Source organism: Lutjanus erythropterus, chromosome 11 (assembly GCF_056507025.1).
Source record: "Lutjanus erythropterus isolate fLutEry1 chromosome 11, fLutEry1.hap2, whole genome shotgun sequence".
NCBI lineage: Eukaryota > Metazoa > Chordata > Actinopteri > Lutjaniformes > Lutjanidae > Lutjanus > Lutjanus erythropterus.
In genome coordinates, this window is record NC_139327.1 from 17,928,186 (window position 1) to 17,947,043 (window position 18,858).

The window sequence follows — 18,858 nt, forward strand, 5'->3', positions numbered from 1 at the left end:
AGTGACATTATGGCAGCTCTCTCTACATGGCTCTGGTAGAAGGTAACCTTCCGTCATTTAGTAACCAATTTTGACACGGTTAAAATGCCAAGCTTGACAGTCTAAACTGTAACTGTATTTTATCCGAAAGGATTCCAACAGCAGGTGGGACATCCAATAAATGATTAAAAACAACTGCGTGTAAAGGAGGGGAGCATCTTGCAACGCACAGGGATACACTTAAAGCAGAAGGATACACCGTGCTCGGCTGCTTGTGTGACCCCATGCCAAGCACATCAGACGGCAGTGTGGGCGTCCCTGGCCCCAGAGATGAGGCACATAGATGTTAGATGCAATGTGTTATTATGACTTGCCATTCATATCTAGGATGGGGAGACCACTGATGATGACAACAGCAGTTTTTCCTCAAGTTAAAAAATATGATCATATTTCTGCAAAAGAATTTTACAAAAGAAGTTTGAAGCTGGAGATTGTGGAATACAAACTGTATATTTATTTTGCTGTTAATAAAACTAACTGTTACTGTATTTAGTGTCAAGTTATACTAGTCTGGTTAGGCTTGATCTATTATGCAAATTTGTCATGTTAATTTATTCATTTCATGCTTCTTTGTTTGTGAGTATTTGTTCTGGCACTAATACCATTTTAAAAGTATCTTTTTAGCACTGGTATAGGAAAACAATAAACAATACCCAATCCTACTTGTAATGTCTTCATTTAAGAGCCGGCTGTTTCAGTTCAGCTACTTTTTAACCAACGTGACACACCAGCTGAGTCTCTGCCTTCTATCAAAATGGAGAAGCAAATACATGCAAGAATAAAGACACAAGTAGCAAACAATACATCAACAGGTTCTGACAACATCCCTGAATACGCATACCCTATATATTCAAATATGTATCCAAAAAATGTGTGCTAATTCTTAAAGTATGTGCTGTTATCTGCTCAGAGGAGCATTGTTTTGACATTTCTGCTGGCATATCCTCCCTGAATGGGTCCAATTAACACATAAAACATACTGTGATATATCTGGTTAGATCCTCAAGTATAATTCCACTATTTTATGCATTTTTTACCATGAAGAATGTCTTTTTTTTGTCTGGGGATGTTCAAAGTTGAAGTAGATGAAAATCCCCCAGCTGTTAGTCAGTTTAATGTCATTTGTCAAATCAGCTACTTTCTGATTATTTTAGAATAGATGAACTGTTTAATTGATCAAACAAATGAATCTAGGTTGGTAATAGGTTTCAAAGAAACATCTGTAAACTAATGGGCCATTTACCTCAGAGACTGCAAAAATCATCTAATAGCAGTAGCGCAGGGGATTCAGCAGCAGCAGCAGCAGCAGCAGAAGGATTTGACAGCCACATGAGACATGTGAAGCATCTACATTCACAAAAATCTGTTAAACAGACTTCTTCAAGTTTCATTTTACCTACAGCTGTACAGTCTGTGTGGAGTTTAATCTGGTCATGCTGGCTTTAACTACAGTCACTACATTTGGTACATTTTTTAAGACGAGTGACTTTGAGTAAAGTCTAAAGCCATTTTACGTGCAGACAGCATGTTTACAGGAGGTTGTAATGTCCTCAGTGAATTTCTCTCAAACAAAAGAAAAAAATACATAAATCAGTAGAAGCAGCAGAGAGCAGCAGATAAATCACTTTTAGACTGATGTGTTAAAGGAAAAGATAAAGGTCAAATGGGCAAGATGTGATTTCTTTTTTGGAATTTCTTAGAAGCGTTGACGCGCTCACATTTTGTCTTAATGAGATTGTTGACAAAGAGTGACAGGGGACATGGGGAGTGAGAAAAGGGGTATGACATCTCCTAAAGGTCCCTGACTAGAATTGAACAGGCTTTGCCGCAGTTAAGGCTGCTGGCTCACCATGACGCCTCCAAGAGGTGATTACTAAAGACAGCAGTCACACATATTAAGTGCTTAGTACTGAACCACTGTAAGATGAGGGATGGCATTCAATTCAAGGACTTTTTTCTGTTGAATGAAAGATAACCCCAATGACGTTTTTTCTGATCTTAAGATTATTGCATAGGCCATACTGTTAGTCAACCTTAACCGTTACTTGCTGCCCTGAAATCTGCACCACACACAGTTCAGTCTATATATAGGTTAGGATGGTTTCAAAACAGGCAAGCACATTGTGGAAACAAATATTAATTCTTTGAACATGTACGTCAGATATTCCATAAACTCTCCTCCCGTGTCCTCCATCATTCTACTTCTTTGAATACATATACAAACACTGCCCTGGCAGCGTAGCAAGTTAAAAATGTCTCTTAAGCTAAACGGACTCAGGCACCACTCTAAGGACCTATAAAGAGTGACTTCTCCCTGACCACAGGGTAACCTATAATTGGGGGCCCAATATCAGCCTGCCTGAAAACACAGCTTACAATATACACGTTTCAAAATAGTAAGTGGTCTGGTGGGGCAGAGCCACACTGGGCAGAGTAGGGTGGAGCCTCAAGGCTTGAATATGCTTCACTTGCCAGCATGTGCACACAAGACACGCAAGCATCATCCGTAGCCACTTGAGTACACTTGACACAGTCTCGTCCTTGTGCTTTCATTTAGAGAGCTGTCATATAGTCCTCAAAAAGACATGTTGACTTAATGGTGTAGAGATTTTCATCTTCGTCTTGCTTTTAAACAATGTCAAGTGTTGAAAATAAAGTAAATACTTTGCACACAAAATGCATACATTTGCTGACTGGGTGTTGAATATAATTATATATAATATATAGTAGATAAGTCAATTTTAATACATTAGCATTTTAATAATAAATCATAATTTCAGAGAGTTTTGAAATAAACAGCCACGACACCAAAATGATACTAGCAAAAAACAAAAAGATTAAAATTAAATTTCCTTGCTTGGCAATATATTGATACTGTGATATGAAACTAAATATTGTCTTATATTTAGAATATATTATAATATCGTGATTATGACAGGTGTTGTCTTTTCCTAGTTTTAAAGGCTGCATTACTGTAAAGAGATCTAATTTTCTTAACTTACCACTTTTTAGCTTACTTTCTCTTTTGTAAAAACACCAACAGTCATACCTACAATACGGTCACATTAGCAATAAGAGGTATTTGATTTTGTCCATCTCACCCAACCCTAGCAAATAGTATGACATACATACTGTATATTTCAAAAAAGCCAAAAAATAACACGTTATTTATAAGCCATATCACCCAGCCTTAAATACAAGTGAGTTTACCGCACAAATGTAGAGCACATGGCTGGTCTATGACTATTTATTTAGAAATTAAAAATTAAAACTAAGAGTAATTAAATTAAAAGTAATTATAAGTAAAACTACAAGGTATTTAAAGAAACTGACATGAATACAGAACTACAGAAAAAGATTAAGTCCACAACAATCAAAAACATTTACCAACAAGAAATATATTTTTGAAACTATGATCTCACTTTGGCATTGCTTGTGCTGCTTTATTTTGATTGAGCTTTAATACCAAGACACTAAGACCCCAGGCACTAGAGTCGACACATCTGCACAATGGAATTTTTGAAATGTTCACGGATAAGATAGAGATTTATAGAGAAATATAAATCCACCGTTACAGCTTGTTCCACTACATTACGCGCCTATAACTGATCCTATACCACAATATAAGCAATGAAGCTAAAACAACTAGAATGTTGCCTGGGTAGAGATTGTCTGAATAAATCTGGGTGGGGATGTGAAAAACCAGTGCTTGCCCCTAAATTGCCACTACAACCGCTAAGGTGCCCTTGAGCAAGGCCCTTAACCCCCAACTGCTCCAGAGGAGCTGCTCAGTAGCGAGCAGATAAGACTGTGGTTGTACTGGAGTGCCTCCAGGTTTTGAATGTGTCTGTGTGTGTGTTGGTGGGGGCTTCCTGACTATTCTAGTTAAATAAAGATTAAAACCACAATTACCCAGTTAATAATGCCAATGGTGAAGCATTCATTATGTAATTTTACAAAGTGACACCATTTAGTCAAGACTTCTGTTATGTTTACTTGGAAGCTTGGAGGGTAAGGGCTATATGGTAAATGTACACATTTTGTACATTTAGAATTAGCCATGTTGCAGGTGCAAAAAATAGATGTTAGAGCATATATTTAGCTTACTATTACACAGTAATGTTCAAAAAAACATTTCTGTAAAACTATCTAGATTAAGCTCTTAAGCAAAGCTGCATGATAACCGGAGACTGCATAAATCAAATTTTGAAAAGAAAAAACCATCCAAGTAAACCTTGTTAGCCTATGAAATTACCTTTAGGCTATCAGTTAGCCTAGCTTGACATGGAAACTGTGGGTTTTTTCCCCTAATATTTTGGTTGTCACTCTCTGTAGGCCATGTTAATGTCCAAAAGTCAAACAAGACACTTGTCCATTTCACCAGAGCTCTGGAAAAGGGGGGAAAGAGAGGGGATGGCGAGAGGCTGTGAGAAGCACTTCCATTCTACCCTTCCCCCCCTCCTGAACAGTAGCAGATGACAATAGCTTCTAAACCAGGGCACGCCAGACATCCTGACAAAGGCAGGCTCCTCCCAAGCTGCTGAGTCCCCGTTCCCAAATAAACATAGCCACAGGGAGAGGGCAAGAGTCGGGGATGTGGTGCTTGCCATGTCCAGACTAGCGGCAAAATGAGTCCCTCTGCCCAAGAGCAAAGCATTCTGCCAGCGAACCATAAAATGCATGCTGGACAAGGCAAATCTCTTGATTCACTACAACACTCAATCGCATTCTGCTTAATTAGGGCTGCAATAAAAAACATGGAATTACAATAATTAACAAAAAAAAAAAAAAATCCAAAACTGGAAAGCAAACAAATTCATCTCTATATACATTGCCACAATGATCTATTGTGAACGCTATTTAGCTCTTACTCACATGTAGGCAGGCGAAAGGGGTGAGGACCTGGATGTCTTAAGGACTGGCACTGGGAATTTCCAGCTGACAGGAGAACCGCTTTTCCATTTCAACGGCATGTTGTTGTCACCAGAATGGTGCTACAGCGATACCAACAGCAAAGACCATTTCCATGAAAAGGTTTCCAATGCAGTCTTCCATCCCACTCTGCCCACACCATTTAAGGGGGAGGGAGAGCAGCAGCGGCAGCAGCAGCTACAGAAATACACTGGTAGAGGCAGTGCAGGCTACAGTCAGGGTTGTGACTTTAGCGGCAGCACTGAGAAGCCAATAGATTGCATCCACCACGACTACTTGCCCTGCTGCATTCACGGTTGTCTCGTGGTAGGAGGGGGAAGAAGCCCTGCCTTCCCATCACCCTTTCAGGGTCTGTGAATAGACCAGTAGCTAAGCAACAGTGCCACCTTGTTAAAGGAGTTGTGATTACAGTTCTGGGCTTGCTATGGAAAGAGTTGGAAGGGAGATAAAAGAGTAGGAGAAAAAGAGAAATACTATTTATTCAATTACTTTGAACCAAATACACTTGCTATCCTCTAGGGTTTAAAATGTGTTTTGTGGAAGTCAAAAAATTAATTTCAGTCAGTGGTAATGCTAAAATAAAATCTACAAGACAAACCTGGAAGTCTCTAATTATTAAGTGATGCCCAATTATTCCTTAGGCATTGCAGTGTAGGTTTTAAGCAGAGATAGGTATCTAGAACCGGTAACAAACTGGTGCAAGTTCCTGTCTGATCAGTACTGAAATAACAATAAGCTCCTGGACAAGCAATACTGCTTTCAATGTTTATGCAACATTACACAAATAGTAATGGTAAATGGTAAAACACTCTTAAAATATGGGCTCAATTTACTACATTTAATGAAAATACAGCTAAATACATTCACTCAGGAAACACTGAATTTCTTATTTCTTCAAAAAAGTAATAATAAAATAACTGTTGAATATTTTCATATCTTTTCATCTTATGTCTTTACTTTTTGCACCAAATTATGATGAGCAGCAGCAATACAAGAAACTGTCTCATTAAAATCCTAACCATACGCATCCCTAGTTTTAAGTTGATAAATAGCACTATGTAGATATTTTCTAGTGGATATAGTAGTTGCAGGTTTTAAATTTGTTTTATCTTTTCACCATATGTATTGTTTACCATGTTATTCCAAGTTTTAAGACTTGAGCCAAAAAGGTAAATTAGCCACAAATTCCTCTACTTGATAAATGGACTCGGCTGTGTTTTGTCCTTTGCCTAAACAAAATAGACAGTGGGATAAATAAGCATTACTCTGGAGCATTCATGGGTGCAGCCAGGTATAACTAGCCCAAGAGTATTCAATATAAAGCAGTAAAGGTGGACCAACACAGCTCAGCAAACACCATATATACATAATGACTATTGCAAACTACTAGAATGTGCCAATACCAATTTCATTAACTCCACAGTTTTAAACTAAGCAATACATTTTTGTAGAATTCAATTGTCAGTAATCATTACAGTAGAATTGAATGCTAATGCACACCTTCATTTTCTTGTTGACGGGTACGTAGGAAGAAAATCCATAGGCACACTGTCCTTTACTTGCAGTAATCCTTATTAAAAATACATTTCTGTCCTTAGACCTGCATCAGGTAAAACAGAGAAACACAGCTCCCTCTTCTCTCAGTTATAATTACAGTAAAATGTGCCAAAAGTTGGGAGAGTGTTCCAATGGAATTCAAGTAATCATGTTAAATGAGGTTTTGATCTATCATTAGGCCCTACAGTGGGTATCAGGCTGTGTCCTCTGACAGATGACACCACTCTCTAGCCCTGACCTGATTTACCTTTAAGCTGCCTCTAAATCCTACACTCATCTAAGCAAACAGTGGATATTCTGTGACTTGAACCAGCCTTATATCACCTTAAGACTCTGCTCAGGTTAAATTACAGTGGCTGAACTGACTAGCTTCATGGCAACTGTTTGAATGTCGTGGCAAACTCAGTTGTCCAAACACCATCAATATATAACTGAATCCATCATTCCTGTGAATTGATCCCACAACACCAAGAAGGGTCTGGCATTCTATTACAACCCCTATACAATATGGATACAATTAAATATCACAATATTTTTGACCAAATACCTCCATATTGATAATTACTGATATTGCAACAATATTTGTTTACCTGTACACACACACACTCAAGACAGCCATCCAGAGCAGCATATATCCATCTGTAAAACAGTACTGAATACTGTCATCAGCTAATAGCATTCAGTTGAATGACAACCAGCTAATAGGATGTCAAACTAACTACCCTCTAGCTATCAAAGCATGCTCTCAACCTAAGCTAAGTTGCATGCTAACAGAGCCATCAAATAAACCAAACAACAAATACAATTCTAATATCTTAATAGGATTGAATTTAGTAAGTTGTGAATCAGAATGTTCTTTGCAAAATCCAGCTTTTTGCACCTCAGTATTATTCACCAGGCACAGAGGCTTTGCTGTGATGATGTCAGTAACCTTGACACAGTTAAGCTTGCTGCACAATTGAGATGAACTAGACTGAACCACACGCTGTCCAACAACATACGGCAGTTTGCTTCGGCCAAGGACAACAGATTATGAATTTAAAAAAGGTATCAGATCTTAACAAATAGGAGGGCCAGCGACTTGTGAACAGTTCACAGACAAAATCACCACAAAATGTCTAGATTTGGTCCAACTTTTATCAACCAAGCACACGAAAACTGACATTAATGAATGAAAGGAATGAAAAAAAGAGCGCTGAGAGAAAAGTTCAAACCCTGCATACTTTCTCACCTCCACGTCATCACTGCATAACGTGGGTGTGAATGTCAAACTGTCAGTTTTGGAAAGCCACAAAAATTATCAGATATAGCTCCCTAAATTCAGACATAAAAAAGGTGTGAGGAGAGGGGGTTTCTGTAACTATCTGACCATCTGACAAGTACTTCTGGCAGAGTATACTGGTGCCTTAATGCCCACCAATGTGCCCCATCAGCTCCCAAATTAAACCCCTTATGCACAAAAAAATTTAAGCAGGTTTTAGTAGTTGAGAGGGTGCAACACTGTACCTAATGTGGTAAACAGAAAAGGGGGAAAAAGTCATATCTCACTGAAAACAGAAGTTGCCATGCCTGTCATCTTGCCCCACTTGCCCTAAATCAATTAGATTTGTTGGATTACAGCGTAAGAGATTAAGAAAAAGCAGGTTGTGATGTAATTCATTTTTCTATAAAATATACAAGGTCATTTTAGGTAAAAGTGAAGCTTTGAATTGTATAAAAGCCTCTGGCAACTGGTCAACAACACCCTTTACACCACAACGGTCCACATAGTCTGTATGGCAGTTGAAGCATGTGTAACAGAATGTATATTAAAAGCACACAGCCCACACTCAACAAGGTGTATACAGGTGCAGTTCCACTGATTCTGTCCTGTCCAGTAAAAAAAAACAAAAACAAAAAACTTCATATTTGTCAGATTTTATATTTGTTATATATAATCTCATAAAAAAAACCATACCATGAGGGATGCAGCACTTTTGATCATTTAAGCACCAACTTTAAACTAGAGAGTATTCTCTCTCCCAGGATTGTGACAAACAGACTTGAACCAGCTGAAACTTTATTAGGCCAAATGACTGCCTTATGCTTATGCTTATGAGCATGCCTCTGGGGAAGCTAGATTTCTTACATCTTTGTCATGATTCTGTCACCTTCTTTTTCTTCCACCTGCAGCTTCATCCTCATAACAACCTTGTAATCATCACACTTTCTGGCTTCAACCATTCTCCCTCCGAGCTTACACTATGAATGGCAGAATGACCTTGCCTCTCCTGCAAGGGCAGCAGTCATGCCGTCTCTTCTGTCAAAGCCTGAGAGCTCAGCGCTACACCTGTTACCCTCAGTTCCACAGTATTACTCTCCTCCCAAAAACACAACCCCCCTGTAACGACACCCATTTCAAATAATGCCTAGAAGCACTTCAGTAATACCACACTCTTTCCTTTGTAATGATGTTCATTTTAAAAGGAATTTAGGGAACTATACACCTGGTAAAAGCAAAGGTTACACATTGTATACAACTCAACAAATGAATCAAAAGGAAAAAAATCAAGGGAGAACTGATGCCATGCTGCTTTATGCTTCTTTCATTCATTTAAACTAGCCAACAAATTATTCTTGTATCTGTTATTGATAGCTTATGCTGTGGATAGACAGTCTGCACTCTGCTTGTGCCTGCATTAATTACAGTGCTTTACACTGAAAATTGTGTTCCATAACTGCCCATCCAGCTGGTGTAGTGTCTCATCCACCTCCACACAGTCACAATCCTGTTCATGAGTAAAAAGGAGAATCTCTTGCCAACAGATTGGATCACACAGACAAGCTCCTTTCCTTCATATTTCAACTTGCAGGTCTAATTCAAAGATAAGTCAGTATGCAACCATTTGGCAATACCTACAATAAAAACACATAAGATCAATAAAATTTGTAAATATGTCATCTGATCTTTTATCACTGAATTTTCACTGAGTTTTCTGTCTTTAACTGGACAGAATCTGTGTTTTGAAATGCATAACCGAATACATGGTTAAATGGCCATCTCTTAAACACTTTGGTTGTTGACATTCGTGCAGACCAAGTTAACATATGTATTCTAAAACTACCCCAAGGTTATTAATTTTCAATTAAGGTAGGTTCATTAAAACTGGTCACTGCAGTGTCTACACTAGTTTCAACATGGCCAACAAGTGAAAAAAAGACGACAGATTTTCTTTATTTTCTCACCTCAGGAAAAGAACAACTGAGGTGCTTTAAGCAAGTTCCAAATCTTTGTGACAAGCTGTAGGCCAAACTGCACTAAAAGCTTCAATTGACGCACGTCCATAGACGCAAAGGTCAGAAGGACAGAAAAGGTTGCTATTTATATGCATCTTTTTATCTCTTTAGTATTATTATTTGTTAATAATAATTTATTTCTTTAATAAAATATTGTCCACTGAGGGGAAAAATCCTAACCTTTTTTCAGGTCAGTCTATATATTGACTAAACAGTATGGCAGCAGGATCTTTTGCATCAGTTTCACTCAGTTTACATCAGTGAGGATGTTTTAGTCCACAGCAGACAGCAAACTGAACACATTCACACACTAGGGAGATGAAGAGAAAGAGACAGCATGTGGACACTTCATCATGATTTACAACAATGCAACGAAGTGACAGATGTTTCATGAAGGAGACAAGCCTCTGTCTGTTTGTTATAGAGACAGATATTTTAGCCACAGAACTGTACGGTAATATTAGGATTTATCATCAAAAAAGTTCTGATATCAGTCAGCACTGCACACACACACACTCCTCCTCCCTCCCTCCTCCCTGCTGTCTCTTTTTCTCTCCTCCCTCGCAGTTAAGATTAATCAGCGTCTTTTAAATTGACTATTTAAAAGTATACAAATCAGACCTGGAGTTTAAAAAACACACACACACACACACACACACACACACACACACACACACACACACACACACACACACACACACACACACACACACACACACCATAGAAATGTACAGTAACATTATGATACATCATAATGTGTCATCATCATACAAAGTTTTTATATCAAGACAGCACTCCATATTCACACACACTCTCCCTCTCTCTCACAGGTCTTTTTTTTTTTTTTTTTTACCTGCTCCATCAGCACTCATTCCTCACATCTGTGCCTTTTTTTATTCCGTGTAACTCTCCCCAAACACAAACTGCAGCTGCAGAAAAAAGCTCTGGTCCTCATTTGACGTTCCAAAATCGAAACAAGTTCATAATGGGAGCATCGATGCAGTTTGACGTGTATCAAGAAGCTTTCAGTACGTGCTCTGCCATTTAGAACAATGGGTGTACTCGAAAACGCGAGCGTCAGACACCTTTAGTGCATTTTGGCCTGTAGAAGTCCCTTGTCAGTCTTAGCCATAGGGTACCAGAAACCATGTTGTCACTATATAGAAAACAATGTCACCAATGCCATTCACCACACTGCAAGCCATAATGCATTCTGTTAACCCATACTGCTGCAAGATTATATTTTTGAAAAATGTGAACCTGTTTCTTTAATAGAGTTAAAACAGATAGTCAGCATTTTGATTGACAGATTAACTGATAAGGAAAATATTTAGTTGCAACCCTACTGTTTAACCAGGACAACATCTGACATAATTTCTACAGGCAAGATGCCACAAAACATATCAGCATCCTACTGTGAAAATATTTGACTTTCAAAATTGTAAGCCACATGTGATTTACAATACTGAACTAATGTGCGACAGACTCTCCCATTCTCTTCCTAGAAACTAAGCAAAGAATTACAACTGATATATTTTTTCTCATAGGAATTGCAGAGTAATTACCACATAAACACACCATCACTGTTTGGTGGAGAAAACAAGGTCCCAGAGAAATATTATGTGGTGTGGTCTAAGTCCAAAATATATTTCTTCCTGACATTCACATGATTAGATGTGCCCAGTCATGGCTGACAAGATGTAACAGGAGTTTCTGTTGAGGTCACACATGATGTTAGATGTTCCTAATGCGAAATACGCACCCTTGCTAATTAGAGAATTTATATTACATAATTAAACCAAAGTTTCTGTATCTTCTCCGTTAGTCCTACTCTTGGCTCTTCTGCAGTTTTTTCATGATCAAATTAATAGCAATCTGTAGCCAAGTCAAGAAAAACTTGTCAAATGTGTCGCTCCATCTGTCATTTTCTCTGTTATACTGGATGTCTTCAGCTGCAAATTTGCTAAACATAGTGAGTGGTACAGAAACAAAAACCTCAGAGTTTTTACATACATACTTTAATGTCTATTTAATCTGGTCAAAAGGCATTGGGCCTCATGCAAGAACAGATTTGCTCTTAAGTGGTGCGTACGACTGACTTAGGAGAACTCATCGCATTCATCAATTTGGTGAATGAGTGATCCAGACCTGTCGTAAAGTCATGTGCAGTTAGTCTGTTGGTATCCAAACTGACGTTTTTCAATAATGACAGTATATTTCGTTTCTTTGAACACATTTTGAGTTTGAAAAATAAATTACACTTTATAATTATGACAACATTATCCTGTTCAACTTTAACTTTCAGATGATGTGGCATGTTCATACCAGCCCATCGTATGAACAAAAGTAAGAGAAATTTAAGTTAAGAATACGAAAAGGTTCTTGCATGAGGCCAATTGCGTTCTCTAAACACGAGATGCTCTACAAGAAGTCAATGCTAGGACAAAGACAAGCAATCAAGATGGCAGAAGAATTTAAGGCCAGAGCATGATGTGTGGGTTGTCAATAGTAATCTCCATATGTTTATGCTACTCACTAACTGTGCATTGTTTGCTGATATTCTGTAAAGAGTTGAGACCACAGCACATGAATCACCACAAATCTTGTAAAGCAAATTGTTGCTATTAAATTCCCACCTCTGATTATTAAGTAATTTTACTTACTAATAGGGACAGAGAACAGGGTGTCAGCTCCTAAAAATATCTTGTTTGTCAGCACCAACAATGGGCCCAGCTGAAAACTCATATTTCAGTCTTTCAAATCAAAAAGCAAAGGGGGGTATCACAACACTTTTTGAGTGACAGAATATCTCCTGGCAAATGGTGATAAATTAGCCAATATTATCGAAGGGCTATTCAAGCATGGTAAACTGCCAGAGATTAATTAATATAATGTAAATGCTGTAATAGCCTATCTTTCAGTGACACCCTGGTCAGACTCATAGTAGTTGTTCTCAGTCCTGGTCACAGAGTGCCACAGTGAGCCCTTCTGCTTTTCTTTCTAACAATCTAATCAGGGATTACCTGACTAACACCTCCGGTTCCAGATGGAGGCTATGTCCTTAAAGGTCTGATAGGAGGACTGATAATAGCTGCACTGTATACACTTTAAGAATTGTCATCCTTCAATCCTGAGTTGAAAGTTGCTTTGCTTAAATAACTAATTATGCTTGGTTGCAATTACTAATGTTGAAAGCAGAGAAAAGAACACCTTGAACGTTCTAAAGACCGCTAAAACAGCCCCTGAATTTTTGGCAACACTTGTGAACTGTCAAGTAAATGTGTTCAGTTAAAGTGAATCAATGCACATATTCAGTGGCTAACAAAATAATGGAATATGCAACATTGCGCATTACCTGTCATGCAGTCCGATGGGCATCGTCTCCCCTCTGTGTACAGGGTGCTCCATACCCTCGCCAAAACCACACCTCCAAAACAGAAACAGAGAACTTTATATGAACATTTGTATGAAGTCTTCCTTCCAAAACACAAACACAACCAATCATAAATCATCTGTCAACTCCAGTATATAAGTGACATGACATCCATTTTCCTCAGTGTTCAGATGAAGGCTAATATGCCCAAACATTAGCATGTTTGTTGATATGGCAAGAATAAATTGGTGAAATTGAGATTAGTCAACTGTGTCTTGAAAGATACGGCTTTGGTTTCAGCACCATCACAAACAAAATATTGAGAATGTGCATTATTGAAAGCTCTAGGCCTAACTTTTCATGACCAACCACAGCGAAGAACAATAAAACGGTTACATGTAGACAAGTTCTGATTCAGCATTTGCAAGTCAGTTTTCCATCTGCACTTCTAAGACAACTTACTTTTCTCATGTTTTACATTCTACATTATTGCCTAATGATGGTGACAATGGTTTATAACTGTGACACGTTTCCATGTAATTAGTTATGCATGTAAGTTTTCTACACATTGTAATCTGTCCCAAAGAGAAGCAGAAAACAAAGTAATTATTGTACTACAACTAACAAGTAACACTGCTTTACAGTTTCGCAGTTGTATATATGAAAATACACACTTCAATGCTTATTTTTCTACAACTGAGATAAACAGCGGAACAGAAATTAATATCACAAGCTTATCTTTAATAACTTGTCTGACTAAACCAAATAATTGTACTAGACTTACATAAATATCAAAATAGGCCTTGGCAATAAACCAATAAGGATATATATCACCAAAGGCACTTCATCGATAACAATAAGAAAATTGCTCAATATTATGTTCAATATTTTCACTTAATAGTGAATACACCCTGACTAATAAATAGTCTATAATGTCCCTGAATAAATGCCCATGCTACACAAGACACACAACACAACAACAGAAAGAGCCTGGAGTGACAAAATGAGTCAATGAGTAAATTATTAAAAAAAAAAAAAAATGGGCAGGTTAGCTTACCAGAATATCAGGGTTTTTTAAGTTGTCTATTACCCGCATACCTTGATAAATTAAGTGGTTAAATTCAAAGTAAGGCAGTTAAATTTAAATTAAACATTTTTTCTCTTGGCTTAGTCTAAAAAGGATCAATAATTATTGATATTGACTAAAATGAAAAATTTTATCTTGATACAATTTTTCAGCTATATCATACAGCTCTATCAAAACTTAGCTTTATAGTTTATCCTAAAAGCAATCACTTTGTGTGTTGGACAAACCAAGATTTTTCAGTCTGTAGCCTTATAATTTGAAAGTGGGGTATTACATAATAATATACATATATTTTAATTCATGTTCATTTCATATGTAAACCGTCCTACAGAGGTAGCTGGCAAAATGCGAGGGCGTTTCTTGACCCCTGTTCTCTGCTGAAATGTGACAGCTGCATCATAGGTCTAACTTGTTGCTTTACAGAGGAACTAGGCTAATTAAAGCTAAAAATACCTGCCGTGTGTGACAGGACAATCTCCCTCTTATTTTGTCATTCAGCTAAGATTACGCGCAAAATAAAGGCTGCACAAACACTGACGTTGATTAATCTGAAGAATGGTAACTGACACTCACGTTACTTTGGATACAGTTAAGTTTCCTAAGATAATGTTTACGGCTTGGTTCTTGACGTTGAAGTAACACAAAACTGATGGAGCTGACAGTCTGTCTCTGCAAAGTGCTGCCTGCTGAGCTCTCTCTCTCTCACACACACACACAAGAGTCGGAGAGGTTAGTCCCTTTAAAGCTAAGTGTGATACATGCGGGGAGAAACTAAGTCAACGACGAGGTAGCTAACTTGTTTGCTAGCAAAGGCTTTAGGCTATCATCGTTTAAAATGACACTGTTTGTTTAGCCGGACTACACAATGGTCTTTCCACTAAGCGACAACGCTGTTAGATCGGGGCTTTGCTAATTTTCTTGCCATGTTGCCTCAGCACAGTCCCCAAATCTCCCGTGGAAGCAGGCTAATGCTAACTAGCCAAGCTAACCCTTTAATGTTAACACTGGTTAGCTTAAACAACGCTAGAACGCGACAGTCGACTTAACGGCTGTCAAGTTAGTTACTGTTAACTGTCGTCCGCTAGCTATGTTAGCTTAACTACCGACAACGTACACGACCGGGTTCTTAACACGAGTTAGTTGGGTTAGTTATTAGTTAGTCTGGTTGGTTGGTAGGTTTGCCTCCACCAACAAATGGCTGTAAATAACTCCAACCTAGTATTTATTCAGTTTAATACACTGCGTATTATATTTAAATCACTATATGTACCTTAAATACACTCTGTAAACTTTTAAAAAGCAGATTCCATACCTTCAACACGGAGATAACGTTAACTAGCGTCCTTGTTTTCCTTTCAAGCCCTCAAATCCACTTATACCACTGGAGCCTCCTTCCTTATTTTGTCCAATCCAATCATCGCTTACTAGCAGAGCTGGAGCATCCAAACTTTCCATTGGTCGAACAGTATGGCAATCTTTTCTCATTGGCTCAAAACTTCCGTTACTAAATAAAGTGGTTTTGAAGAGGAGTCGCCTTTCTTTGAAGCGTTTGTTGTCTTACATAAAATTGCCTGTATTTATTTGCTTTAAACTGATGAATTATTGTAATTTACTGAGAGTATGTCCTTGAAACCTCTAGCTGCAGTTGCTAGGGGAACTAATAGGCTCCTGTTGCAAATGTGGACTTAAAGGGACTGAAACTCATTTGAGAAATTACTGTAATAAGTACACACACCGTGTTGTTGATGCTTGTGGCATATGTTGATTTTTCTGAAAAGCAGAAATATGAATTTGTGGGTTGAACATCAAGAGTGAGGGAAATGATGAGAGGCTATCTTTGATTAAGTTATCTGTTTTACAGTAACAGCTGAGATAGAGTGGATGTGACTGCTGGCTATATATTACTACTATTCTACATTAAAAAATAAGGTGAGAGGGGCTCAGATCACTATTAGACACTGAAGACTGAGTACTGAGCGCTCACTGTAGTTTATAATAATAAAAGAAAGGCTGGAACAGACTTGTTTTTGGGCAGCATTAAAGAAGTCAAATTGGAGTGGAGTCAACTGTGTCCCAGTCTTTCTTTAAAAAAAAAAAAATAAAAAAAATAATAATAATAATAATAATATACAGTGCAATAATCAAAGAAATGTATTGCCATTATCACAAGTGCAGACACTGAAGTCTTTGGTTTAAATCTGCATTATTGGCATGACATTATTATATTGTATGTATGTATTTATTGTTATTTATTGTGTGTTCTTGAAATTTCTAGCTGCTGTTACTAGGAAAACTATAGGCTATCGTTGCAAGTCTGAACTAACAGAGAATATCAGTTTGATTCAGTAGGCTTTATTTGGGACAACATTCCACAGGTGTTGCTAAAGCACAATTACAATAACAAACACAATTATCAATATTAATGTAATAGCAAAAGTTAATCAAATTAAAGATAATGAAATAGATAAATACCAAAATATATAGTTAAAGTAAAATATGTAATAGAGTTATCATTCAATTAAATTAAGTACGACTACATATACTATATACTACATATAGGGGACATATCACTAATTTACACACTGTAATTACTGTAAGAAGTAGTGTCTGATGCATGTGACATGTGATCATTTTCACAAAAGGAGAAGTATTGTGGGTTGAATATTAGAGTGAGTAAAATGAAAATTAGATGAGTACTCTTCTATTATCACAAGTGTCAATACGTAAGTTTTTATTTTTTTTTCTCTCAAATTCAAGTTCAAATTTGCATAATTCCCATTATCATAATAAAGTACAGTATTGCCAAAGCAAGCGAAAACAAGCAAAATGTTACATAAATCAAATCCATAATCTAAAACAGGCAAAACAGCTTTGGAGAGCCTCGGCGTTAGTCCATCTGTCTGTGGGTTGCAGCACAACAAGTAAAGGCATAAGTCTTATCAGTGCAGGCAATTGCAGTTGCATTGGGGCCCCTGGGGGGCTGTAAAGAGATTGTGTTTCTATCCATGGTTCTGATTTCTTCTTGACCTCTCTACTTTCTTGATATAATAGCCTAAATCAGTGGGTCTCAAATGGAGGTCCAGGCTCACAAGGGTCCTTGAGTGTGTTCCATGGAGTCCCAAACAAAAAGAGCGATTTTCACTGTGATTCCATCCATAAATAACACAATAACAAAATGTATGGCTATTTGGTCCTGAGTTTCATATGCCAGTGTTTCCCACTATATTTATTTAGCAGTGGTGCACCACTACAGCAAGTAAGTGACCACCACTGCAGTATGTAGAGCGGATGCTTTAGAAGTAATGATTATACAGTAATTAAAAAGATTATTAACATTGGAACCTCAAGCATAAGTAAGACCTGAACAGCAACAGATGGGAGACAAAACTAGAATTATTGCCCATAGCACCACAGCTGTATTAAACTTAGAGGAAACACTTTCTGTAATAAAACATCTAAAAGCAAATATTTTATCAGATGGAGGTCTGTGTCTAATTGTGTCATTGTAGGGGTCCCTGACATTAAAATATTTGAGAATGTGCTCATTTGCTATAAAAATGAAAAATAAAATATACAATATAGGCCTTATGTGTGCATGCAATTCATAGATTGCAACTAGCGTGCACTAGGGCCCATTATAACTATGTCATTGTTAATTTAATGACATTGCAGAAAGCAGCTTTAATATCACAGGTAAAAGGTGTGACTGTCAGTCTCACATTGGCATTATGTGTTTACATACTCTGTGTCTCAATACACCGATTTAACAGGCCACACTTAACCAAACATATAGAATCCTGAATGATGAATGTGTCACAAGACCAGATATATACTTTGCCAATTCAAGGGCAGATTTCTTTTGCCTTGAGGCACATTCACAGGAATTATGTAATTGTTTTAGGGTATAGAAATAATGGATTTGTTTTACAGTGCCTGATATTTCTTTTTAAATGTTGTTTAATGGTGAAGATGCCCATTGACACTCATTAAATTTAAGCATATTGTTGTTATTTATTGACAGGTTTACTTTTTTATATAGATTAAGGATGGAACAAAGATAGATCCAGAGTCAGTGATGGCAAACACACTGAGTTTTGGGTTTAGTTACGAACATTTGTTTGAGGATGATTAATTGTTGATAGCTAAGGCATGTGAGTGATTATTTTTGTAATTGGTATCCGATCCATGCTTGATAGCATTAGTGCAACCACAGTCTCCAATAACAACATGACCAAAACAAAATAATTTATGTGTTCATTAAAATGCACCAAGGCACTTTCAGTAATCACTCCTCTACCACCTCCACCTTTTTTGTCCTCTTAAATAATCAGATAAATTGCAAACTCATTATTAATCAACTGATGCATTGATCTGGAACAAAGAGAGCTTTGGATCAGAGCAAATTCAAAATATAATTTTATTGAGCCGTTTACTGTTCTACAGCTTCCACCCGGACCTGCACCTGGTAATTTATGTGCATGTTTTACCAACCAACAATTCTCACCCCAGGAGTTGCACTGGCAGTTCATCAGAGTGACATACAGTGCCTGGTAATTACATTTCAGAATCAGTGATGTCTGTATCATTTATTTTT

The 18,858-nt window shown here is 37.5% G+C and overlaps 1 protein-coding gene across 2 annotated transcripts in view; it reads right to left on the bottom strand.

The window, feature by feature from the left end:
• Window positions 1-15,665, bottom strand: part of klhl13 (kelch-like family member 13) — a 50,474-nt gene extending 34,809 nt beyond the window's left edge. Inside the window, exons 1-2 of one of the 2 annotated variants that reach the window (XM_084731088.1) lie at window positions 15,577-15,665; window positions 13,160-13,231 (exon numbers count right to left, since the gene is read on the bottom strand). In XM_084731088.1, coding sequence (XP_084587214.1) covers window positions 13,160-13,212 — 53 coding nt within the window. In that variant the 5' untranslated portion in view covers window positions 13,213-13,231; window positions 15,577-15,665. Of the gene's footprint in view, window positions 1-4,914; window positions 5,224-13,159; window positions 13,232-15,576 lie in introns of those variants that run through there. The other variant, XM_084731087.1, reaches the window with a different exon arrangement.
• Between the last annotated feature and the right edge of the window lie 3,193 nt (window positions 15,666-18,858).